The sequence below is a fragment of the Gracilinanus agilis genome, chromosome 3 (assembly GCF_016433145.1).
Source record: "Gracilinanus agilis isolate LMUSP501 chromosome 3, AgileGrace, whole genome shotgun sequence".
Classification (NCBI taxonomy): domain Eukaryota; kingdom Metazoa; phylum Chordata; class Mammalia; order Didelphimorphia; family Didelphidae; genus Gracilinanus; species Gracilinanus agilis.
Genome location: NC_058132.1, coordinates 421,760,590 through 421,786,106, shown reverse-complemented (window position 1 = coordinate 421,786,106; position 25,517 = coordinate 421,760,590). Strand labels below are relative to the sequence as shown.

Here is a 25,517-nt window from a genome sequence, read left to right as displayed (position 1 = left end):
GTTATGGGCTTTTCAGTATTTAGGAGAGTTTATCTGACCAGAAAGTAGAAAAGGAAAAGCTAAAGGCAGTAATAATAATCCCTTTTATTTTGGAGAGAACTTTCAACACTGCCTAGATTCATTGATTAGAAGCTAATAATTCTGGCAAGCAACAAAAAGAATGTTGTGAATAGAATTTGCCTGTGATCTGTTTTTAAAAGAGAAGTGCAATCTCTCAGTCTTTTGCAATCCATCTCTTTTGCCTTTTTCTACTGTTCAGATACGATATTTCACAGATATTCCAAAGTATATATATATATACAGTACTACATTATTCTTTTAATATAGATGTTTCCTTTTTTTCTTCCTTGCCTACACATAGGTAAGCACCCGGACAGTGTCTGGAATATACTGTGGAGTCAGATTAGTTTCTACCTACTCCCTGGTGTGCTTCTATTCTTTCTTTCTTTAGGTTACTATATTATTTGTTTATTTATCTACCTGTTATAATCTGTACTTCTAAGTAGAATATAGAGTTTTGAAAGATAGTAGCAATTTTATTTTTGTCTCTATAATTGTGCATAATAGCTTCACAAATTTTTGTGGAATTGAATAATATGTTGTTTGTTAAATTCATTAGTTCCCATGGATTAATTTATTATCTTTTAACACAGTGATTCTCAGCTCTATATATTATATAGCCTTATATATAATATAAGCTTAGCTTCCCTCCTAAATTTCAGTTTTTTGATTATCTCAAACTGGATGTCCCATAAACATTTCAAACTCAAGTTGTCTAGGGGGCAGATGGGTAACTCAGTGGATTGAGAGCTAGACCTAGAGATGGGAGGTCCTAGGTTCAAATCAAGCCTCAGACACTTCCCAGCTGTGTGACCCTGGGCAAGTCACTTAACCCCCATTGCCTTGACTCCTAGGTGGAAGGTAAGGGTTTAAAAATAAAAAAATTCAAGTTGTCTATATACAATTCAACCTCTTTCCTCCTACCCCCTTCTTCCTAATTTCCTTATCACCATGGTTGCAACTTTAATGTCATTCTCAACTCCTTACTCTCAAACATTTCCTGTATCTTAACTGTTGCCAGATATTGTCATTTCTGCGTTTTTATAAAAGTAGAAGTTATTTATAATAACTCTCATTGTGGTATTTTCTTTTTCCTTACTCACATAGCCAGTACCCTAATTCAGATCCTTATCATTTAACTTTTGCGTCTAGAGGTATCACACATCTCTAGTCCATTGTCCAATGTTGTTGGAACCAGATTAAGATGTATTTGGGGAACATTTAACAAAAGAAATAAAAAATAATATAACAGCTAATAAACATTAAGTGCCCACTGGGTGCCAGACACTATGATAAACATTTTGCAAATATCTCATTTGAACCTCACAACAGTGAGAGGTAGGTGCTTTCATTATTGCCATTTTACAGTTGGAGAAACTGAGGTAGATAACAATTAAGATCCTTTTAATATGTTGCTTACTATATCTTCTTTAAGGGTCCTTATATACTGTTTTGATTCCATTTCTATTTGAATTTGCTATCACTGGTCTAGCCTCTTGCAATAACTATATAATTGATTACCTTTGCCTCTAGTCTCTCTTCATTCAGTCTTTCAACTCAGTTACCAAAGTAATTTTTATAAAGCCGGGGGTCTTAATGGGTCTGTGTACTTAAAAGATAAGTTTTTGATAATCATATTTCAATATATTGAGTTTCCTTTGTAATGTTATATATCTTATTTTGTGCAATTTTAAATAATATCTGTTTAGACTGTTAGAAACACAAAAAAGTTAAGAACTCACATTATACAATGTAAGTCTGATCCTCTCCCTCTATAAATTAGTGGCTTCCTTCCTGTTATCTCCAGAATCAGTATGAAGTCTACTGTTTCTTTATATGTGGTGATTTATCTCCTATTTCTGTCCTTTATAATGTCCTTTTTAATGACCCATCCCCATTGCCTAAAATGTTTTTGCTCCTTACCTGTGCTTCTTAGGTTCTTAGGCTTCCTTCAAGAATAAGCTCTAATCAATCCCATTTTCTCCCCTAGTCTTTCTTGGTTTCATTGGCTGCTAGTGCTTTCTACTTTCTATCTGTTCTATCTGTTCTATCTCTACCTATTGTCACCTTCATTAGAATATGAATTCCTTCTAGGTAGGGACTGTTTTTGCCATTCTTTGTATTCCCAGCATGGTGCCTAGTGCCCTTACATAAATTATCCTAATTCCTGGGATGGGATTGTTTATTTTCTTTCCCTGCTTTTCTTGCCCCTAAAGGTAAGTATTTTTTCCTCCTAGCTTCTGTCTTCTTATTTACAGTCTTGCTTTTAATGATCTCATTTAGTTCCATAGTATTAACTATTACCCTAGTATTACTATTATTAATAGTATTACTATTACTATTTCCCCAATTTATGTTTTAGTTCTAGACTATTTCTAGCTGCATTAAACATCTCAAATTGGATATTCTCCTAGTTTAGCATGTCTAAAACAACTCCATTTTTAACCTCCTAATTCTTCTTATTTGCTATTTCTATTAATAGCACCACAATATTTTTGATTCCTTCCTTCCAGGAATGTGCTGGAGCCAGTTCAGATTGGCCTTTGAAAGCAAATTTTAAATATTTTATTGTGAATAATTGCTCCTTGGAAATTGATAAATGCTAGAAATCATGATGATTTTTTTTTTTTACTAATTGTCATTTTAAAAAATGATGGGAGAAAATGTTCATAATGCACATTCAATGTAGTGTATAAATGAAAATGAATTGGGGAGAATGCTTCACAACCATTATCCCTTTTTTTACAGTTGGTTGTTAAACAGTTAGCATACCACTGCTTCTTTCCCTTAAACTCCCATATTCAGATAGTTGTCGAATCCTGTCTATACTCTATAAAGGTGAAAATTAGTGGTTGGCTAAAATATTTGAGGATTATAAATAATAACGGTGGTTGCCAATTCAAAGTATTATTGCTCAAAGTCAAAATGACTTTAATAGCTTTTATTTATAAAAGAGATAGAGTGAAATTAGAGAAATACAAAAGGTAGAGAAGACATTAACCTATTTAAATATTTCTCTGGTGCTCCACCCAGCCAGGATATGTTGACTTTAACAGGAATTAAACTCTCTCCAGAAGACAGGAATGGAAAGCCAGTTCCCAAAGGAAAGCTATCCACTCACCCAAGTTCCCTCCAAGAGGCAGGTCAAGACAATGACTGGAGCTGAAGGTGATTCTTGAGGTCAACTTTATTCCTTGAGCCACCTTCTTCTTGGAGTTGACTTCTTCCCTAACCCCAGAAATTCAGGACCTTTTATAGTGGGTTCTTGTCTCTTCCCCTTTTCATTGGGGCCAATCACAGCTTCCATATTATCTAGCACTACCCTGGGAGCAGTGTTTGTGGGAAGCAGTTCTCACATTCTGGTGGGGTGAATATTCATCAAAAGGGTTCACCAATTCATGACTGATTGAGTTTCTGAGGGTGTGAATTGTCTAAGTGGTTTGTGAGTTCCTCCACCTAGTTCAAGCTTTTGTTGATTCAATCAAAAGGTAGACAAAGGAGAGTTAATCCTGTATTCATAATCTAGAGAGGTACTAAGTAGGGATACTTAAGTTATTGTTAACCAAAGTGTTATCTCCTACTAGGCAAAGAGAATAAGGGATTCCCTTTCAAAATTATAAACTCAAAGAGAACAAAGAATTCCTTTTTACAACTCCCCTCACTTCCCTTTTCCTCTTTCTTTTTTCTTCCCCTCTTTTCCTTCCAAGTGACAACAGCCTAATGTAAGCCCCATACTATTTCTCTCCTGGGCTATTATAATCTTTACTTGAATGGCAGTTCTGCCTCCAGTTAACTTACCCGTATTCATGGTATAAACCACCACTAGTATATCCTAATCCTCTGCTCTAACTATATAACTGTCCTGCTTTTAAAAGTCCTTTGGTACTGCCTCTTCCATTGTCTTCAGAATAAAGTTTAAACTTGTTGCCTTTTCATTTAATGCCTTCCAAAGTTTGGATCCCAACTTATCTTTGAAGCATCTTTTTCTATTTCCTTTTTCACCTATCCAAATTGTAATATTCACTATTCTTCAGGCTCTTTACACCTTTTATTACCTCTGCTTTTGCTCTTATCTCTTTTGCTTAGAGCATACTGACTTGCTATTTCTTTGAATCCTAGATACCTTGTAACTTGAATAAACTGTTATATTAGAGACTGATTCTAATAGGATTTAGACTTAAGAATCAATCTAAAGATATTCATAGCATATTTTGATTTGGTGGATAAACATAAGATTTCCAGAAGAAAATGCAAGTAAATGTAATTTTTTGAAAACATTGATTTGCAAAAATATTTTTCATAGTATATAAAATAACCCCCCCTTGATTTACTTATAACTAATTTGTTTTGTTAGAAATGTTAATTAAACACTGCTAAAACAGTAGCAGAGAATAAAAATGTTTAGCATACTTAGTATCTTAAATATCTGATTTTAATCCATTTTCATTTCATTTTTTCATTCATTCATTCATATTAGATGATCTCAGTGTCTCAGTCCAGAAAGCGGATTTCTAGATCTAAATATTCAGATTATGACATACAAAATAATTTTGGACAACTTGAGTCATCATCTGAAGAAGGAAATGAATCTCTTAACTTCATAAGACAGGTAAGTAATGGAATATTGAAATGTATAAGTTAATTTTGAATAATGTTGGTTTCTTTTTAGTTTGGACCAGCCAGGTATTTACTGAGACAAAATTTGCAAATTCAAAAGAAACAAGAATATTCTGAATTTGATCCTTGTTGGTTTTTTATGTTTAATTGGTGTAAGTCCCACAGGGTATGTTGAACATCTGTATGTGTGAATATGCATGCAATTTTGGAGGGGTTCTTTCTCCTCAAATAAGAATTCCTCCACTAATTTTTTGTTTTTAGACATGTTATCAAACACTAAGCTGTAGTTTTTAAAATTGCTTTTGTTTTTTGCTTATATAGTATGTTCCAATGTCATACTTTTTTATTTTAAAAACTATTATATATTTAAAACTATTTATTGACCAATAAACATTTATTAAGGGCATACTATTTATCAAGCATTTGTGCCAAATGCTAGGAGCATAGAAATAAAAATGAAAATCCCTACCTTTGGCATATTTTATAACATCATAGAATCTTACATTTTAGATTGGGAAAGGTCCTCCATTCCAAAACCTTTCCATCCCTGAACTCCTCCCCAACTCAAGACATGGGCAAGAAATACAGTACCTCTTATATCTACATTGCCCATCTTGTTTGTGTGTTGGGGGAATTAAAAAATAGAAAAATGGAATCAGTTAAAGTTTATCAGTTCAGGAGAATACTGAATACAATAACAGTCATATTGCAAATATAATCAATTGTGAAAGATTTAGCAACTCAGATCAATACAAGGATCCTTGATAATTGCAGAGGATTCATGATGAAAAAAACGTGTTGATTAGAATTGTATTGCTGAGAATAGCTAAGTCATTCATAGTTGTTCCTTGTATAGTTCATTTCATCCTGCTTCAGTTCATGACAGTTTTTCCAGGTTTTTCTCAGCTTTTCCTGCTCATTATTTCTTATAGCAAAATACCTATTTCATTGCAATCATATTCTGCCACATCCTCAGCCATTCTCCTATTGAGGGGTATCCCCCTCACTTTCTGGTTATTTACCTCCACCAAAAGAGTTGCTTTAAATATTTTTATACATATAGGTCCTTCCCCTTTTTAATTTTTATCTCTGTGGGATACAGTCCTAGTCATGGTATTGCAGGGTCAAAGAGTATGTACTGTTTCATAGCTCTTAATCATAAGTCCAAATTGCTCTCTAGAATGGTTGAAACAATTTAGAAATCTTCCAACAATTCATTAGTGTCTCAATTTTCCCATATCCCTATCAAGTTTTGTCATTTTCTTTTTTTTAGGCAGAATAATCAATCTGATTGATATCGGGGTGGTATCTCAAAGTTGCTTTAATTTGCATTTCTCTAATAGTGATTTAAAATATTTTTGTGCATGACTAGAGAGCTTTAATTACTTTGTCTGAGAACTGCTTATTCCTGTCCTTTGACCACTTATCAATTGAATTCATATACATTTGACTCATTTCTCTATGTAATTAAGAAATGAGGCCTTTATTAGAGATTTTAAAAAATGTCTGCACCATTATGATTACTGTATTATTCTCCATTCTATTTTCCTGTATTTAGTTTCTGACCACTACCTTCCCCCAGTTTGCCCTTTTTTCTATCAGCCCCCATTCCCCTTTTATCCCCTTCCCCTCCTACTTTCCTTTAGAGTAAGATAGATTTCTATACCCAATTGATTGTGTATGTTCTTCTCTCATTGAACCAATTACAATGAGAGTAAGGTTCATGCCCTCTCTCTATCTCCTCTGTTCTCCTCTCCACTGTAAAAAAAAAAAATTCATTCATGCCTTTTTTATATGTAATAATTTACTTCATTCAATTTCCCTTTCCCCTTTTCTCCCAGTGCATTCATCTTTCTCATGCTTTAATTTAATTTATTTTTTTAAAATCATTTCCATCATATTCAACTAAAACCCTTATCCTTTGACTGTGTATATTCCTAATTGCCCTAATAATGATAAAATTCTTGGGAGTTATAGGAATCGTCTTCCTACAGAGGCATATGAAAATTGAACCTTATTGAATGTCTTTTGATCTCTCTTTCCTGTTTACCTATTTTTGCCTCTCTTCAGTCTTTTATTTGAGTGTCAAATTTTCCACTCAGCTCTTGTCTTTTCACCAGGAATATTTGAAAGTCCTCTATTCATTGAATACGCATTTTTTACTCTGCAGGAGCTCAGTTTTGTTTGGTAAATGGTTTTAAGTCATAGTTCCTTTTCCCCTCTGGAATATTACATTACAGGCCTTCAAACTGTAAGATAGAAGCTGCTAAATCTTGTGTTATCCTTGCTATGCTTCCATGACATTTGAATTGTTTCTTTTTGGCTGCTTACTATAGTTTCTCCTTTACCTGTGTAAGGGGGAAAAAGGGGTTTTTTGGGTTCAATATATTAAAAGATGGTCACCAGAGGATTGAACTATTATCAATCCTCAAGAATAATCTCAAGTCAAAATTGACTTTTATGGAAGTTTATTTACAATAAAGAAGAGAGAGAGGAAATAAGAATCTAACCCAGTAGGTAATTTAATTAATTCTAATTAATCCAGGTAGATCTAATTAAGCATCAGCTGGGAGTCAGAGGCCCAGAGGCAAAGCTTCATTCACAAAGTCTATTAAGAGAAGTTCCTTAAGAGAAGTTCAGGAAGATTCAGTCAGTTTTTAAATTCACCAAGGATTTAGCATTCCAGCCAGCACTCCTCCATGAACCAGGAAAAGTAGAAGTTCCTACTTCATCTGCTGCCCTTTTCACCAGAACCACCTCTCACTCACTCAACTCCTTCTTTTTAAAGGGGTTACACATGTGTCACTTCCTGTGCCTCCCTCCTACCTTGCATGTCCAATCACAATAGACCCTTCTCCTAGGACTGCCTGGGGGCAGTCAGTTGATTCTGATTCATCACCCACTCTAGCACACATGGGTTAAGGACCTACCAGAATTGGAGGTGCGCTCACCTTTGGTGATTAAATCTAAAGATGGGCAGTGTAGACTTCTGCTCTAATTCCACCCTGGTGAACTAGGTCTTTTTTGCAGACCTTCTAAGTTGTTTTGGGCTAAGAAATTATTTCACCCTGTCTTCTTGTGGTATGTGCTGCTCCAGAATTCATTTTAAGGTGTTGTATCATATTTTTTTGAAGGATAATTTGGTATGGATTAGATGGGTCTCTGTACCTTCTCTACTATCTTGGCTATGCCCCTTTGTAATAACCCTATATTTTTCTGTCTATTCCCTTGCTTTCAGGCTCTTTTATTTTTTATGTCCTTTCTTTTAATAGTACTTTCCTCAGCCCAATGTGCTGTTCACTATCTTTTAGAGTAAATAGAATAATTTTTAAGCATTGATTTTTTTTTTTTTTTGTATTTGATTTTGACTGCTTGGTGTTTCTTCTTGCTTCATATCATTTATGTAAGAAAAAGTGAAGGTTGCCACAAAATAGTGATTTAGATTGAGACACTTTTGTGTAAAACCTTTATAAACTTAGTTAATATGTGACTTATTGATCTTCCATTAAAGTCCTATTTTGATATTTTTTAAAATAGAAGTAATTCTTAGGATTTTTTTTTTTTAACCCTTACCTTCCTCTAAGAATTGGTTCCAATGCAGAAAATCATTAAGGATGAAGCAGTTGGGCTTAAGTGACTTGCACAAGGTCATATAGTTAAGTGTTTGAGGCCCAATTTCAACCTTCTCTAGACCTGGCTCTATCCATTGGGCCATAGCTGCCCCTGTGACCCTCATCTTAACTATGTTATTAAAGTATTAACAACTCTGGTAAGTCACATCAAGTTGGAAGAGTTTTCTAAATGGCTCTAGTCTGGTTTGAAGACTAAAATAACTTAAGTTAGTAGAGATTTTTCACGTTAGTTAACAATTTTTCAGGCATATCAACTTTCAAACAGAGTCTTAGTCATAGATCCTATTTACAATAATACAATTTTGCTATCAATAATTTTATATAGAAATATGTCACACACACTTATTTTCTTTCCCTTGAACCCTTCTGTCTCCCTGACTTGCCTATTATTTTTGAGGGCATCATCCATTCTTTCAGTTGCTCAGGCTTAGAATTTGGGTGTTATTCTGAACTTCTTACTCTCCATAATTCTTTGTATCTAAGTCTTGCCAGTTCTAGTAACACCATGCCCTCTTTTCTCCTCTTACCCTGCTACCACCCTGAATTTGTGTGAGGCACCATCCCCTTACATCTGGACTGTTGCAATAGCCTTTTGGTTGGTCTTCCTGCCTCACCTCTTTTATTTCACTTCATTTCATCCTTGATTCAACTGTCAAATTGATCTCCTAAGTCTAAATCTGACTGTGTTAACCTTCTTCCTTACTTAAACTTCAGTGACTTCCTATTATTTGATCAAATATAAAGACTTCTGTTTGGTTTTAAAAGTCTGTTATAACCTGGCTCTTTTCCAGTTGTTTTACACTTTATTTTTGTCCACATATTCTGTCATCTGGTGTCATTTACTTCCTTTTTGTCCCTTGCACAGGGTCTTCTAGTTCTTAACTATGGGCACTTTTGCTGGCTCTCCTCCATGCTTAGAATTTTCTCCCTCCTCATCTCTTATGGCTTTCCAGGATTCCTTTGAATCAAAATCCCACTTCTTGCAAGAAACCTTTTCTGGCCCCTTCTTCATGCTAAGACTTTCTCTTTTTTGGATTTTCTCCTATTTGTCCAGATAAATCTTTATTTTTACCAGTGGTTGCTCCTATCTTAGACTATGAGCTCTTTGAGAACAGGGAAAGCAGTGCCTGGCACATAGCAGATGAATGCTTATTGATTTTATTAGAGAAAAGAATAAGCTGTATCAGATTGCCAGAGTGATTTGTAACACAAAAAAGTTAAGTATTCCTGCGTTAGAGGCCATTTGGTCTAACCATTTCATTTTCTAGATGAGGAAATTAAAGACAAAAGAGATTAATGACTTGACTAATATCTAACAGCTAAGATATTCAGAGGCAGAATTTGAATACTTTTCTCTGGCTCTACAACTATCTTCTCTGCATATCCAGCATTCGTAGTTGTAGAATATTATATGTAAATAATTATTGAAATAAAATTTGTTTTTTCCTAATACCTGTAAAAAGTGATTAATACCTTTGTTAAATGAAAGTTGTGGAATTTGAACTACTTTCCTTACCAAATCTTACAGATTTTCATTTTCACTTAATTTCTGGGTTTGTTTGTTTTTTTTAAATGCTGTTTATAACTTGGGTAACCTATGAATGTCTTTGGCATGATCAGAAGTAGGGAATAAGTTTAAAAGATTTGTTAACTGCTCATTGTATATAGGACCCTTTTCTACTTAATCGTTTTATCTAGTTATTCCTCACTAATATTAAAACAAGAAAAAAAAGTCTATAGCAGTGACGGCTAACATTTTAGAACCTTTTGGAGACCATGTGCTCTCCCCCACCCCCCAAATGAGTTCTCTTTTCCCACCCCCAGACAATGGATCCTGTATGGAGGAGGTTCTACTTTTCAAGATGTTGTTGACCACCTTTAGCAATTCTCTTCTGGAAAGGCCAGGTTGGGGAGATTCTTGGGCCAGCAAGACCTGTCACTATTCAGTTGTGGGAAGGAGAGGCAGCTTAAAAGGGGTTTTAGAATAAGAGGAGCTTTCCTTTTTACAAAACAAAATAGTCCTTTGGGGCAGCTAATCCTGATCTGGGCTTGGGTCAAGTCTGGGCTTACAAGAATTGCTTTTCCAGAGATTCTGCTCTGGCTGCAGTCTGCATGACCTGAAGTCTTCTAGGTGAGGACAGCCCTACCAGGGGGTGTCTCATGCTTCCCCAGTCTTGGAGAGGGTGGAGTCTATGTACACTCACTAAAACTGATGGGGTTGGGAGTTGCTGCAGGCAGGTCTTGATGGCCCCCTGGAAAGGGGGGGTTCTTGGCGTAGTTGGGGGGCCCTCCCTAAGACTTGGAGTGGGCTCCTCCTGGGGAGGTTTGGATCTTGAAAGCAAAGGAAGAGCCCCAGGGAAGGGGGCAAGGGAGGCTCTGCAGGCTCAGAAATCAGATGGGGGCAGAGTGATAGGCTTGAGCCTCCGCTGCTGTTTATTTCCATAGAGGGGGCTTGATCTGCTCCTCTTCAAAGACCCAGTCTTCCCCCTCAACCTCGTCCTCCTCTCCTGAGGGAGGAGGGTTAAGGAGCCCTGGGCCAAACAAGGGAGAGAGAGAAAAGGAAGGCAGTGGCCTGAGCTCTCTGCTCAGGGGGAGGTAATGAGGGCAGAGAGACAGGGTGGCATGGTGGTATGGGGGGGCGGAGGGAGCAGCTTCATCAGGAAGTGCCAACAGAGATCATCTATAGACCCGCCATTGAGTATAAATGAGCATTATTGCCTCTTCCTTTTTTTTTTTTTTTTTTTTTTTTTTAAATCAGTGGCCAGAGTTTACTGTTTAAGGGTGTTCCAGCTCTTAAATTAGTCATCCTTATTCTTCTTTAAATTAGACTCCATTGACAAAATTATCTATTAATCATTTTCTTTTGCTACCTTATAGAAATCTGATCTTCTTGGAGGCACATATATACTAAGTATAATATATACTAAGGACTTCACAGGGGTGTTGTATAGAATGTTAATTAAGTTTTTAAAAGTACTTGTTTTATTTGAATTGGTAGGGGAATATGAAGAGGTAACATTTTATTTAGAGGTCTGGGGGCTTATTACCAGTTTTATATGCATATTTTAGTAAAGAGAGAAAAAGAAAGGGGCAGGGATCTTCCTTTCTAACCTTAGGGAAAGAGTCATTCCCCCATTTCAGCTGGATGGCTGAGGCTAAGGCTTGCCAGAGATGGCAAATACGATAAGAGGAAAATCCCCAGGGAGCCAATGTGGAAATAAAGAGACCAGTCTTCTTCCTGAGCTTGCTTTTAAAATTCTCTAGCTCTTCCCTCTGGCGGATGTTACACTGGTTCTGACACATTGATATTGGGACACTCACACTGACACTGATTTTTCCAGGACACATGATTTAGTGACACCTATAGGCTTCAAAGCTGAAATGGAGATCCCCTAGATATTTACTTCATACTACTTGTTTTTTAGTCATTCTTTGATCAAAGAATAAAATTATTGCTGTATTTTCTCCTCTCTATGCCCCATTGTTTGAATCAGGACACTACAACTCCAGATCAAAGTGAAGATTCTGGCAGTTCTGAAGAAGAAGAGGAAGAGGAAGAATGGAAAAGTGAAGGAAAAAGTGAAAGTGACAGTTCCAGGTATGTCAAAGAATCATAGTATCAAAGCTGAAGGCTATCTTGTCTGCACATGAGTAGGAACCCCCATATACAACATCATCGATCTTCACATTAAGATTTGATGAATAAAAATGAAAGAGGAATAGAGAAAGGGAATAAGCATTAATACAATATAGCACCTACTAAGTGCCAGGTACTATGTTAAGTGCTTTTTTGCAAATGTTACAATATTTGATCAACATAATAATTCTGTGAGGTAGTTGTATCCTTAGTTTACAGTGGAGGAGATTGAGGCAAATAGAATTTATATGACTCATCTAGGGGTCACAGAGTACATCTCTGGAGTCAAATTCAGGTCTGTATTCCTGCCTCCAGTATAGTTCTCTATCTGTGCCACCAGCTGTCTCAGAAAAATAATTTATTAAATTCTTACCAAATGTCATTCATTGTGCTGAGTAAGCAGTGGGGATGCCAAAGTCAAAACAAAAAGCCCCTATCTTAAAGGAGTTTACATTCTTTATTGAAGGAATTAATTATTTAAAGCCTAGAAAGTACGTTTTAGTTTGTAAAGTCACAGAGATGGTGAGTAGAACCTAGGAAAGTCAATTGACATACTCTTTCCAGGAATATTGTTAATACTGATTTGATGATTATTTCCAGACATTGAAAGTGGGTATGAAGATATAGAAATGTGAATAGCTGTGAATAGGTTTGAATCCCAACTCTACAATTTATTAGCTGTGCAATCTTAGCCAAGTCACTTTACCTCTTTGATCCTTAATTTTCTCACTTATACAATGAATATGTACGTGATCTTTAAGGTCTTTTCTAGTTTTACAGTTTTTGATCTTAGCCAACAGGCCAAGAAGCAATCCCTTTTCTAGTTTTAAATCAGTGATCTTAGGAAATCCGATTCCTTTTTTTTGACCCCCATCATCAATCCTTTTTGGAACTTAAATTAATTGACAAATACTTGTTTAGAACTAGGCACTGTTGTTAGATGTTGGGGATGAGAAAGATGTTGGGGGGATGAAAAGGCAAAGGGGCAACAGTTGCTGTCCTAAAGGAACTCAAGTTCTCTTGCATTTTAGCCTCTGTTCTCCAAGTTAAATATCTCCAGTTTCTTCAGCTTATTTTCCTACAGACAATCCAGTCCCTTAGCCCTATTCGTTGCCCTCCTTTGGATGCATTCTTTCCAAAGGAATTGTTCTTCAGTACCGGAGAAAGTGGTCTGACCAGGTTTCAAATCATTCTGGACATTATGCTTTAGTTCAGTTTAGCTTTTTTGGATGTCATGTATTGGACTTTTTATTTCTTTAGTTGATATCTTAGATTGTTTTCTGAAAGGAATTGTGAAGGAGAAGTCAAATTTTCTTAGCATTTTATTAGAGATAGTTTTTGGATCTGTGATGTGTTCAGAGTAGGCAGCTGCTCTTGAAGAATGTTTACTGATAAGGACCAGTAGCATCTTCTCTATCTTAGAAAGGTGCTTAGAACACTGAGAGGTTCAATTAACACCTTACCCATATGTGTCAGAGACAGGACTTGAACCCAAGACTTCCTGGTGCTGACATCAACTTTCTGTCTATATTGTACTGCCTTTACCATTATTACTGTCATGCTTAAACTTTTCCATTGTTTCCTTTGAATGCGTAAAAAATCAATTCAGAACTAATCATAAATTTTCATGACAACCTTCCCGATTTCATTTAGTTATGTTTTTTTTGTAGTGATTCTTCAGCCAGATATTCTGATTGGAGGGCTGATGTTGGCATTAATCTTCAGCCTCCTTTGAGAACCTCATCTCGCCGTAGAATTATACGGTATTGCAGTAGCTCAGAAGATGAAGTATCTTTTGAGAAGTTATCTACTCCAAAGAGAAGACGAAAGAGAAGGAAAAAATGTAAACCTAAGAAGTCGGTATGAAAAACAAAGTCTATGCTTGATTTTTAAAAAATTTTATTTTTCCTATTTAATTCATAAGCATTTATTTTTTCTCCTTATAACCTTCTCATTCAAATTGGAAAAAAGGAAAAATTGTTTTAACATATGCATAGAGAAGCAAAAAAATTCCTTCATTAACTATGTCTAAAAACAGGTTGCACTTTCAATGTTCAATCAGCTCTCTGTCAGAAGATTACTATACTAAAATTCATTTTTGATCCTTCGAAATCCTGATTGTTTATTGCATTAATAAGAAATCTTGGATCTTTCAAAATTGTTAATCCTTACAATGTTATCGTTTAGTGTTTTGGTTTTTTTTTTGCTTCCGTTTGTATCAGGTATTTATAGGTTTCTTTAGTATTTTATTACATTAATAAGCCATAATTTGTTTAGCATTCGGTTCTTTACCATTTTAAAAAAGAGTTGATATGAATATTTTTTAGCATTAGGGTCCTTTTAATCATTTTTTTTATCTCTTTGTAGTATAGGTTAAGTAAAGGTATCACTGGGTCAAAGGCCATCCACAGTTTGGTGGTTTGGGGGTGATTGTTCCAAATTACTTTCCAGAATGTCTGAGAAAGGGGGCAGCTAAACTGAGAGCCAGGCCTAGAGACAGGAAGTCTGGGGATCAAATCTGGCCTCAGACACTTCCTAGCTGTGTGACCCTAGCCCTTACCACTTTTCTGCCTTAGAACCAATACACAGTATTGATACTAAGATGAAAGGTATCACAACATATTAGAATGTCTTCTTTCCCCCAGTTCCCTCTCTCTATTCTTTTAAATGAACTTTACCAATCAACAGGTAGAAATTCAGTTGCTTTCATACTAATTTTTTTGAATTAATCCTTTGTAACACTTTTTCTTATGGCTTTTGGTAGCTTGGAATTTCTTCCTTCAAAAATACTTTATTCATTTCCTTTGTCCCCTTCATCAAATGAAATAACTTTTTTTCCTTACAAATTTAATTTAATTTCTATAAATGTATACTATAATCCTATAAATTTAATATAATTCATATAAATTAAAGTCATTTGTATACCTTAAAAAAAGATAAAAAAAAGAAATTTATGCCAAATTTTTTTTCCTCCATTTTTCCTCCTTCTAATTTTAGCTGTATTGATTTTGCTTCTGTAAAGTAAACCCTTTTTGTTTTATGTAATCAAATTTTTCCATTTTATCTTCTATAATCTCTAACCTTTGTTTATTTATGATCTAAATATCTGAAAGTTGAAATATCTCCCCTGACTTATTAGTGTTGTGACCTTTTATATCTAAATCATAAATGGAGCTTATCTGTTATTTGTTATGAGGTATTAGTCCCAAAACAATTTCTCCCACACCACTGTTCGATTTTCCAGCATTTTAGTCAGAGCAAATCAATAGCTGGGATCTTTGGATTTATCACACTCCAGGCTACTAGGTTCATTTACTTCTGTGTAGCTAATTTGTTCTATTAACGAACAACTTAACCAACACTAAACTGTTTTGATGATCACTGCTTTGTGGTATAATTGGAGAACTAGTACTGCTAGTACCCCTTTCCACTTTCCATCATTTCTCTTGAGATTCTTGACTTTGGGGTTCTGCTACATTAATTTTAGTATCTTTTTTGGGGTATTTTGATTATTATGGTACTAAATAAATAAATGTAGGTATGTTGTCAGTTTCATTATATTGGCTCAGTTTATCAATGAGCAATTAACATTTCCTCAATTAGTGAAGTCAGTCTCTTTTTATAAAGAATGTTTTGCATTCATATAGTTTTTAGACACTGATATTTTGGGTTTTTTACTATGTAGAATTTGCAGAGGATGACTCCAGCTGAGCTTGCAAATATTGAACATTTATATGAATTTCATCCCCCTGTTTGGATAACAGATACTACACTTCGGAAATCTCCATTTGTTCCCCAGATGGGTGATGAGGTGAGAGTGGATAAATGTTTTATAGGTATGAGAAATTTAGTTGATAATAAAATTAGTTTTATTATTTCAGTTTCAAATGCCTTAATTTTCTTTTTGTAGGTAATATATTTTCGACAAGGTCATGAAGCTTATATTGAGGCAGTTAGGAGAAATAATATTTATGAACTGAACCCCAGCAAGGAGCCATGGAAGAAGATGGATCTCAGAGTAAGTTTTATTATCATTTTTTGTGGAAAAAAATTTTGTCTTTGCATCCTAGCACTTAACATATGCAGGGCACATAGTAAGTACTTAATAAATGCTTGCTTACTTGACCTTAATTAGTTTATAGGTTCGTTTTACAATCTTTTAGGAACAATAGATATGAGTAGTCATATAAATTTCCATTTATTATTTTTACAAAAGCAAAAGCTTTACTATTTTCTTCTAAACCTTAAGATTTAATCTGGGCATTAACTTGAAGAAAAATATTATAATAAAACGTTTCAAATGCTAGTGTCATACATATGAAAATAAAAATGTTACTTATTGCCTATTCAAATTGAACACTTAAATTGGGAATATGGTAAATGGGTAGTCCTATACGTAAAGGAGGAGGTACAGAGTCTTCAAGAGATTGTTTAATAATGCTTTTACAATGCCATTCAAGTAACTTTTTAAAAATCTCTTGAAGGATCAAGAATTGGTAAAAATAGTTGGGATGCGGTATGAGGTTGGTCCCCCTACACTCTGTTGCCTTAAGCTCGCTTTTATAGATCCAGCCACTGGAAAGCTTCTGGACAAGTCCTTCTCTCTTAAGTATGTATTTTTTTGTTTGTTTAGTTATGAACTAAATTTTGATATCTCACAGATGAGCATTGTTCTGCAGTATTGGGTTGGTGCTAATAGTAGAGAGACTTGATTTTCAAAAGGGATGAAAAACCTTGTGGTATCTTTTTTTCCTAGTTGAAAGAACAAATAGCAAAGAATTATGGGTATTTGGTGGTCGTTCACAGTTGTACCCAAGTTGAGCAGGGAGGGGGCAGGGCAAATGGGTTTTTAAATATAACAATAGTGTAGGAGTTGGGTCTTGGATTTTGATATTCTGGTATACCATTGTCAAATGTTCTGAGAATTGCTAACCTATGAGAGAAATTTATTCTAGCCTTTTTTTTTAATGGGAGCATGTATTAGGCAGCAAAGAAATCTATTGTTTGCAATAATTAATGGAATAAAATTAATAAAATGTATTATTTTAGATATCATGATATGCCAGATGTTATTGACTTTCTTGTACTACGTCAATTTTACGACGAAGCACGTCAGAGGAATTGGCAAGCTCGTAAGTCTTGAATTTGAAACTCCTTTGTTAGAGTAGATTATATGATGCAGTTGAGTAGTGTTGATTTTGTAGTATTTACATTCAATAATAAGTCTTCTCAGAATTAATAGACTAATATTAATTTTAATTCACTAAACATTTAGTGTCTACTATTTGTTGTACATCATTTAATAGATTCTATTTTTTACTTTTAAATAGGTGTGTTTTTAAATGATTCCTTGTGGACACTAAATATTTTTTCTTTTTTTTGTTAGTAGATACAGGTTTGTGACATGTATTATAGAATATAATTGACCTGATAATTCCTTAGGTTGCAAACTGAAACCTTTTAAATTTATTCAGTTCTTTCAATTGGATTGCTGTTAATCCAAATTTAGGTGGGAGTGATTTAAAGATGTTAATATTCACTTTTCAAAATAAACATCTGCAATGCTTTTATTAACAGAATAATTGAAACTGAGCAGACAAGTATGTTTACTGCCCATCTCTTTAATCAAATATAGGAAATAAAGAGTGAATTACAAGAAAACTTTTTGGGTAAGACTCTTTTGTATAGATTTTTTTTTTCTCTCAAGTTGTCGCATAAATGATGACTTGACCCCAACCACCCAAAATACAACTTGGTGTTTTACCTCAGAGTTGTACACACTTACTTTATGTGTATATAGTTATATGCTCTCAGGTGTGTGGAGGAACAGATAAGAGAAAATAATTTTACATTAAGTTTAGTTTATATCAGAGTACATCTTCCTTTCATTGAGTCTTGGTCTCATATGAAAAAATTCCTTTTTAGGAAGCATCTAAAATAAACACTGAATATGGCATTTTAAAAGCCCTTATTAAAACCGATCTTCCCAGTTTCTGCACTAGGAAAAGGTAAAATCTAGGCATTCATCATCCTTTGAAAAGTGAGATGATGAAAGAGCATAGTTGCTCTTGATATACTATTCTTAATGGTAATTAATATCTGCACAGGTTTAAAGGATTGTTCTGGGACTAGAGGTAGAGGATGTTTTTCTTAAAGAAAAACATCTGGCCAAAAGGAGAAAAAAATAAGGCAGCTGATAGATGTGAGGGTTAACAGTCAGTACACCCAAGTCCCAAAGCATTAAGGCTGTTATCCACTACGTTTTTGGAATCCTTAGAGAAGTAAGTTATAAGCTGTTGTTTTGTTTTCCCGTGTTCAATTTAAAAAAAAAATTGTTCTCTACAAATAATATTGTGAAGATTATATTCCAGTACTTTTTGGGGTCTTAAGTTAAAGGGCCTTGTGGCTGAGATTCTCATACCACATCAGTTTTCCATAGCTTCAGTGCAAATATTAGTTCATTTCAGGGCAATAAATGACATTTACAGTGTTTGAACACCATACAAATTACTGTGTTTGTGGATCTTTTTTTTTTTTTAAACTAAAAAGTTTTTTTTTCCTCTGTAACTACATTTAAAAAAAAAGAAAGAAAATCAAATAGTCTTCAAAACAAATAGTTAACATGGCATTTCAGCTAGAATTTACAAATGCTGTCATGTTCTTCCTTTATGAAATGTGTCTTTTCTGTTTCAGTTGTTGGTCTTGAACTGAAAAGATTTTGTGTTTTATGTTTTGGGGGCTTTTTTTGCTTAGAGAATAGAGAACATTTTTCTTGGGCAACAAGAAGAAACTATAAGAGTAATTGCTATCTTCAAAGTATATAGGTCCTTCTTAAACAATTGCATACTTCAGAAAGATGACTCATTAAAATGTTAAGAAATATTGCCACTTTTCTGTTTTTAATTACTCTATATCTTCCCTGAATTGTTTTGGGTGCCATAATATCACCAAAATTATTTATTATGGAGTATGAAGAAATTTCTTTAGAATTTCTTTTTCTGCATTTCATCTTATATCACTAGCATGCATCCATTTGCTTCATTTTCTTCTGGTTGTTGGTTTTGCTAGGAAGTTGAAGTTTTGCTAAATTTTCTCTTTGGTGAGATGGTTTATAAATGTAGACTCTTCGTAGTGATATAGCTAATATTGTTTAGTTCTCTATTGGTATCTGATGTTCTTAGTGGGTTTAAGAAATATCATAAATTTTAATAGTTGAATCATGGTTAATTTAAGGCATTTTAGAATGTTTGAGTCATTCAGTCAATAAGCATTATTATGGGCCCAATTTTTTAAAAATTGGTAGGTGAGGGCTTTCTTCATATAACCTACTCTTTGAATTTTCATCAAGTTAGAGAGACATATTCTATAAAATTGCCCCAAACAACATTAGCTTTTATGAATATTCATAAAGTACAACTATACCTCACACCAATTTAGTTATAGGAAAATATTTAAACCAGAAATTTATAACCTTATCAACTTTGTTCATGTTATTTTTTAATCATGCCCTATTTTTATCTCAACATTTTTTTTGTTTGAGAGCATCTGCATAATTATATTGTCTTTCATTCTTCAAAAAATATTTTTACCCACATTTATATAGTGCTTTCCATGCTGTCAAAGGTGGTAGATATTTTATACTTTTTAATGATAAATTTAGATTTTGTGACAATGATAGCTAGGCTTCATATACAGTTAAGGCTTACAAAGCCTTTTATAATCAATATTATCTCATTTAATTCTCATAACAAACTTGGAGGATATTCTTATTTTATTATTTGTATTTTATAGATGAGGAAATTGAAGCTAAGGGGTTAAAATGACTTTCCTAAGGTTACTAGCTAGTCTGAGGCAGGATTAGAACTCTTTCCTTCTCATGATTCTAAGTCCAGTGTTCCATCTACTGTATCACCTAGGTAGAGATGATTCTTAGAGGAATTATCTTGAGCCAAATTATTATTGCAAATTTAGTTATTTCTTATTAAATGATAGCTAACATTTAAATATGATACAGCTAGGTTAAATAGTGGATAGAGTGCTAGACGAGGAGACAGGAAGACTTAAGTTAATAATATCCTGTCTCTTCCTACGTGCTTAAAACCTGTATGAACATGGGGAAATCACTTAACCTGTCTGACTCTTAACAGCACCTAATTCCTAAGATTATTGTGAGGATAAAATAAGAGAACTTTTAAGGTATTTAGTAAACCTTAAAGCACTGTGTAAATGCTCTCATCATTATTATATAACACTTTAAAGTTGGTAAAACATTTTATGTTAATTTTATCAGTTGGGTAGTAACAATTAACTTTAGGTATTAGAATGGGTGGTAAAATTCTAGGTTACTAGGGGCTTTTATAATTGTGGTTTTTTTTTTCTTTTTACCATGGCATATATCTAATTTGGGTACCTGAACTAGAAAAATACATTCTGATTTAGATTATGTTCCAAGTGTGTATCTATTTGTTTGATGTGTTAATAGTTTTATTGGTGCAAGCATCAATAATTGTCTTAGTAAAAATTTCTAGACTCAATAAGTTTTTTTGTATAGTAATGCATTATAGCAACTAAACACTCATGTTTAGTTATGGAGCTTTCTGGTTATTAATATGGTAATTTCAATAGCTCAATAGTATCAAAATAAGTAATATTAACTAGAAAATTTTAAAATAAGTATTAAAATAATGATATTCATTATGTACTTTCTGTATGATTTTTAAAAAAAAATCTGGTAGTTATGCATTATAAAAAATAGTTAAGTTGTTAATTCTTTTACAGGTGACAGATTTCGATCTATAATTGATGATGCTTGGTGGTTTGGAACAGTGTTAAGTCAAGAACCCTTTCAACCACAATATCCAGATAGTCATTTCCAATGTTACAATGTTAAGTATGTACAAAGATTTATGTTTCCTATTCATTCAACTTAAATTTATTAAGTATCTATTATGTGCATATTCTGTTCTATTTCCTTGTTATTAGAACGTTATATATGACAGACTTTTGAAAGATAAGTACAGAAATAATTGTTACAGGGGAGATCAATGGATTCGTACTATTAGAAAATTGAAGAAGGTATTGTTATCATTTTTATTGAGGGATAGGAATGTTAGGCTTAGTATTGACAGACCATATCTGGAAGAGAAATTGTGTCTCAAGATGGAGCTTGAAGAAATTGAAGTTTGGAAATAGGACAGAGCAAGATTGAACAAAGAAAGGAAAAAATCCAGCTTGAGTGCCATATTGAATATTTGAATAATAGTACACTTTTGTGTAGTGATTTACTGTTTATAAAGGACAACACAATGGGAAATAATAAGAGATAATTGTAGGAAGAAATCAGATTGTAGAGGACCTTGAGTTTATACTTCATTTAGTTAGTATTGGAAAACCCCTAAAGGTTTTTGTATAGATTGGTAATGTCATCAGAACTATGCATTAGGATGCTTACTTTTATAATGAGGATATCTGTGGGGGGAGGGAGAGAAAGAGACAGATTCATAATTAGAATATTAAAATAGTTTCAGTGAGAACAGGATCTGAATAAGGTTTTTTATATTTGGAGATGAGGGGAAAAGGCATGGACATAAAGCAGATTTAACAACACTTACCAGGTTGGATTTTTGTGATAGGGTTGAACATGATCAGAGATTCTTAACTTGGGATCTCTAAACTTGCTTTTTAAAAATTTATATTGTATTTCAACAATCACTGATTTGAGAATCTTCTACAGAAAGGGTTATAAATGAAGTTTTAGAAGTAAAAGTGAGCTCATGAAGGGAGAAATTTTAATGGGATCAGAGAGCCAAAAACATGAATTGGGGTAGAAAATCAAGAGTCTGCAAGGCAGATGGAAGAATGGTAAAAGAGTCAGTGCCACAGAAGCTAAAGGAAGAGAGGATATTTAAGGGAGGTTACACCAGTCAAAGAGAACAAGGAAGATGTTTTAAGTTTAAAACTGAAACAAGATTTCGGAAATATTATTTATAATGTAGAAGAATTATATTGTCTCTCCTCATAAAATGTAAGCTCCTTGAAGGCAGAGACTGACATGTTTTCATACTTATATCCGTAGAGCTTGGCATGTAGTAAGCATTTATTCAGTCTCTAGAAGGAAATTTTTTAAAAATTAATTTATTTTATTTAGCCTTACTTTAAAAATATTATCTTAAAAATTAGAAAATGAGTTGATGTTGATTTGATTTTATATAATGCCATTTTACAGAATGCAACTAGTGTTTACATTTTAATTTCTAGATAATATCTTAGGTTACTAGTCTTGTTCCTTTTTTAAAAATCTCCTAATGATGGCTAGCCAAGCCATCAAATAAAATGCTCTTACAAAAGCTAACTCTCTCCTTTTCTCTGACCTACTGATTAAATAGGTGGGACAATACTGAAATAGAAAAGCTTAGTCCATGGGATATGGAGCCAATTCCTGATAATGGTATGTAGAAATTAACTAAATTATGAAGAATCATAGAATTTTAGATCTAAAAGAGGCCTTCGGGATTAAGTTCAATCCTCTCATTTGCACTTGAGCCAGCAAGCCCCAAAAGGAAAATGACTTGCCTTAGATCTCAATAGTTTATTCCTAGAAGTCAAGATAGTACCTAGATATCTGTACTTCTATTCCATTTTCTTTTTATTACATAATTTCCTGTTTGCTGACAGCATAATAATCTGTTAGAATTTTCAATATTGTACAAGAAGAGAGTGTTAAACCATTTTTAGTTTTTGGCCTGGTCCTGTGATTTTGTCAATGTAGAGACCTCCTAGTATGGAACTACTTCCTCTGATGTAATAGTCTTAAAGATATAGTCTTAATGAGTTACTTTTGGCATTGAGAGTTTTAAGTGCCTTGGTCACTTGGTAGGTGAGAATCAGGATTTGAACTCGATTCTTCCTGACTGAAGCTGCCCCTTTATTTACTATGCCATACTTCTTATGAAGTTTGTTATTTTTATTTTATATATAGAGGAACTAAGACCCAGAGAACCTTGCCTCATATTTCACTGGAAAAATTGGGGCCATTTGCTGAAAACTCCCTGTTCTTATTTTTACCTTGTCCTATATTACCCATATGCCCTCTACCATTGTCTGCTCCTTCCATCCTTATTTTACAAAAAAAGTGACCTCTCAATATGTCCAAAGAACCTCATTCCGTCCTGTATTTTGTATGTTACACTTTTTAGTGTCCCTACTTACTCATTCATTTTCAATTTCTCTGTTTACTGTCTATTTCCCTGTTGCTTCCTACAAATATGCCAGTTCCTCCTATCCTCAAAAAAAAAACACAAAAACCCTCACTTAAAATCTCTCTATTCTTCCTGGCTATTATCCTATATATGTTTTCCCAACTTTTGTGGCAAAGTTTCTTGAGAAAGGCCATATACAAAAGAACCTTCTATTTCCTTTTGTCCTCTTTTAACTTTGCAGTTTGGCTTTCTGACTTCATTTAATTGAAGCTTATCTTTCCAAAGTTCCTCATGATTTTTTTTTTTAAACCCTTGTACTTCCTGTGTATTGTCTCATAGGTGGAAGAGTGGTAAGGGTGGGCAATGGGGGTCAAGTGACTTGCCCAGGGTCACACAGCTGGGAAGTGGCTGAGGCCGGGTTTGAACCTAGGACCTCCTGTCTCTAGGCCTGACTCTCACTCCACTGAGCTACCCAGCTGCCCCCTCATCATTTTTTAATTGCCACATTTAATGACTTTTTCTCAGTTCTCTGCCGTCTTTGCATTGTCGGTCAGCCTCTTCTCACTACTCTATTCTTTCTAGGTTTTTGTTCCTGATTCTCCTCTGGAATGTTTCTTTTGTCTCTTTACTAAATCATCATATCATACCCAGTAACTGTGAGTCTTTTATTCCCCCTCTGTACTATTTCTCTTGGTGATCTTATCAGCTCCTGTGGTTTCAGTTATCATCCCTGTGCTATTGAATCTCAGATCCATCCTTAACCTTTCTCCCAACCTCCAAATCTTTCATTTTCAACTGCATATTAATCATTTAGGACTCAATATATCTAAAACCTCCCAAACTTTTTTACCTTTCAAATTTCCCTAATACTCTTGATGATACCACCATTCTCCAAGTCTCCAAGGCTATTAATCTAGGTATTATCCTATTCTATCATATACCATATTCAAGTTGTTGACTAGTCCTGTCTTTTATCTTCATAACTCCTCTCTTTTATATTCCCTTTTTTCTTCTGATATTGCCCTGCCTTCTTGTTGATCTCCCTTTCTCAAGTTTCTACCTTTCTATTCCATCCTCTCCTACTCAGCTGTCAAGTTGATTTTCCTAAAATTCAAGTTTGGCCACCTTATTCCACTACATCAGTGGCTCCCTATTTACCTTTAGGATCAAATATAAAATCCTCTATTTGGCTTTCAAAACTTTTTGTAACCTAGCTTCTTCCTACTCTCATAGTAATCTTAACCCTTCATGCATTCTACAAATCAGTGATACCACCTTAATGTTCTTATCACAATCTCCCAAAAATCTAAGCATTTTCAGTATTTAGATTTATTTGCCATTTATTGCCCATGCCTCTTTTTCCTTATCTCTTGTCTCCTAGCTTCCCTGACTTTCATCAGGTCTCAACAAAAGTTTTACCCTCTCTATGAAACCCTACCCAGTTTTCTTTAATCTTTAATTTCTTCTGACTTCTCAATACTATCAATTTATCCGTCATATATCTTATTTGTATGTTGTTCTTTATACGATTCCCCCATTTTACCAGACATTTGAGAGCAGGACTGTTTTGGTTTTTTGCTTTTCTCTACATCTGCTGCATTTAGCACATTGCCTGGTACACATTGAGTGCTTAATAAATGTTGGTAGCCTGAATAATTTGTCCATCATAATTTCATCTTTTTTATTTATCTTTTTTTTAATGCCCTAACATAATCTTCCAGTATTGCTGCTTCTGTAGTCCATATTTGTAGTCTACTTTGCATCTTTAATTGAAAGGATGAAAGCCTTATTACATGAGATCCCTTATCTATTTTTACCTCCTTATGTATAATCTCCTCTTTGTGGTCTGAGAAGTTGTCACTTTTCTCTCCAGAACTTTTTTTTCACCTGCTAGTGTTGCTCCTACACTTACCCCACTTAATCTCTAAATGTCTTCTCAGTAGATCTTGCCATTTTTAAAACAATTTGACCCTATAAACAAGTTAGCTACATTTTTTTAACCTTTCCCTTCCAGACTTCCATGATGTCTGTGCAGTTTCCTTACTGAATTTTGACCTTTGTCTCAAAAAGTATTTCTAAAGATATTTGGTGTTGTTAACCACTTAAGATGCTTTCCTCTTTCCTTATTTTCATTTCTGTGTTACTAAATGCTCTTTGTGTTTTGACTTGTGTCTCTAAGTATATTGAATGTTTAGTGATTGTTGAGCCTCTCTACTACCTATAAAGTTTCAGAGAACTGTGTAGGTGGAAATTTGATGCACCATTATGTTGGGCTTTTGCTTTGTTTTTTTTTTTTTTTAAACCCTTGTACTTCGGTGTATTGTCTCATAGGTGGAAGATTGGTAAGGGTGGGCAATGGGGGTCAAGTGACTT

The 25,517-nt window shown here is 34.2% G+C and overlaps 1 protein-coding gene across 2 annotated transcripts in view; it reads left to right on the top strand.

The window, feature by feature from the left end:
• Positions 1-25,517, top strand: part of BRWD1 (bromodomain and WD repeat domain containing 1) — a 172,902-nt gene that overhangs the window by 98,453 nt on the left and 48,932 nt on the right. For both annotated transcript variants that reach the window (XM_044670302.1, XM_044670303.1), the window contains 9 exons: positions 4,538-4,669; positions 11,804-11,907; positions 13,617-13,806; positions 15,632-15,757; positions 15,857-15,964; positions 16,431-16,555; positions 16,996-17,078; positions 20,725-20,836; positions 22,332-22,393. In XM_044670302.1, the coding sequence (XP_044526237.1) occupies positions 4,538-4,669; positions 11,804-11,907; positions 13,617-13,806; positions 15,632-15,757; positions 15,857-15,964; positions 16,431-16,555; positions 16,996-17,078; positions 20,725-20,836; positions 22,332-22,393 (1,042 nt within the window). The remainder of the gene's footprint in view (positions 1-4,537; positions 4,670-11,803; positions 11,908-13,616; positions 13,807-15,631; positions 15,758-15,856; positions 15,965-16,430; positions 16,556-16,995; positions 17,079-20,724; positions 20,837-22,331; positions 22,394-25,517) is intronic.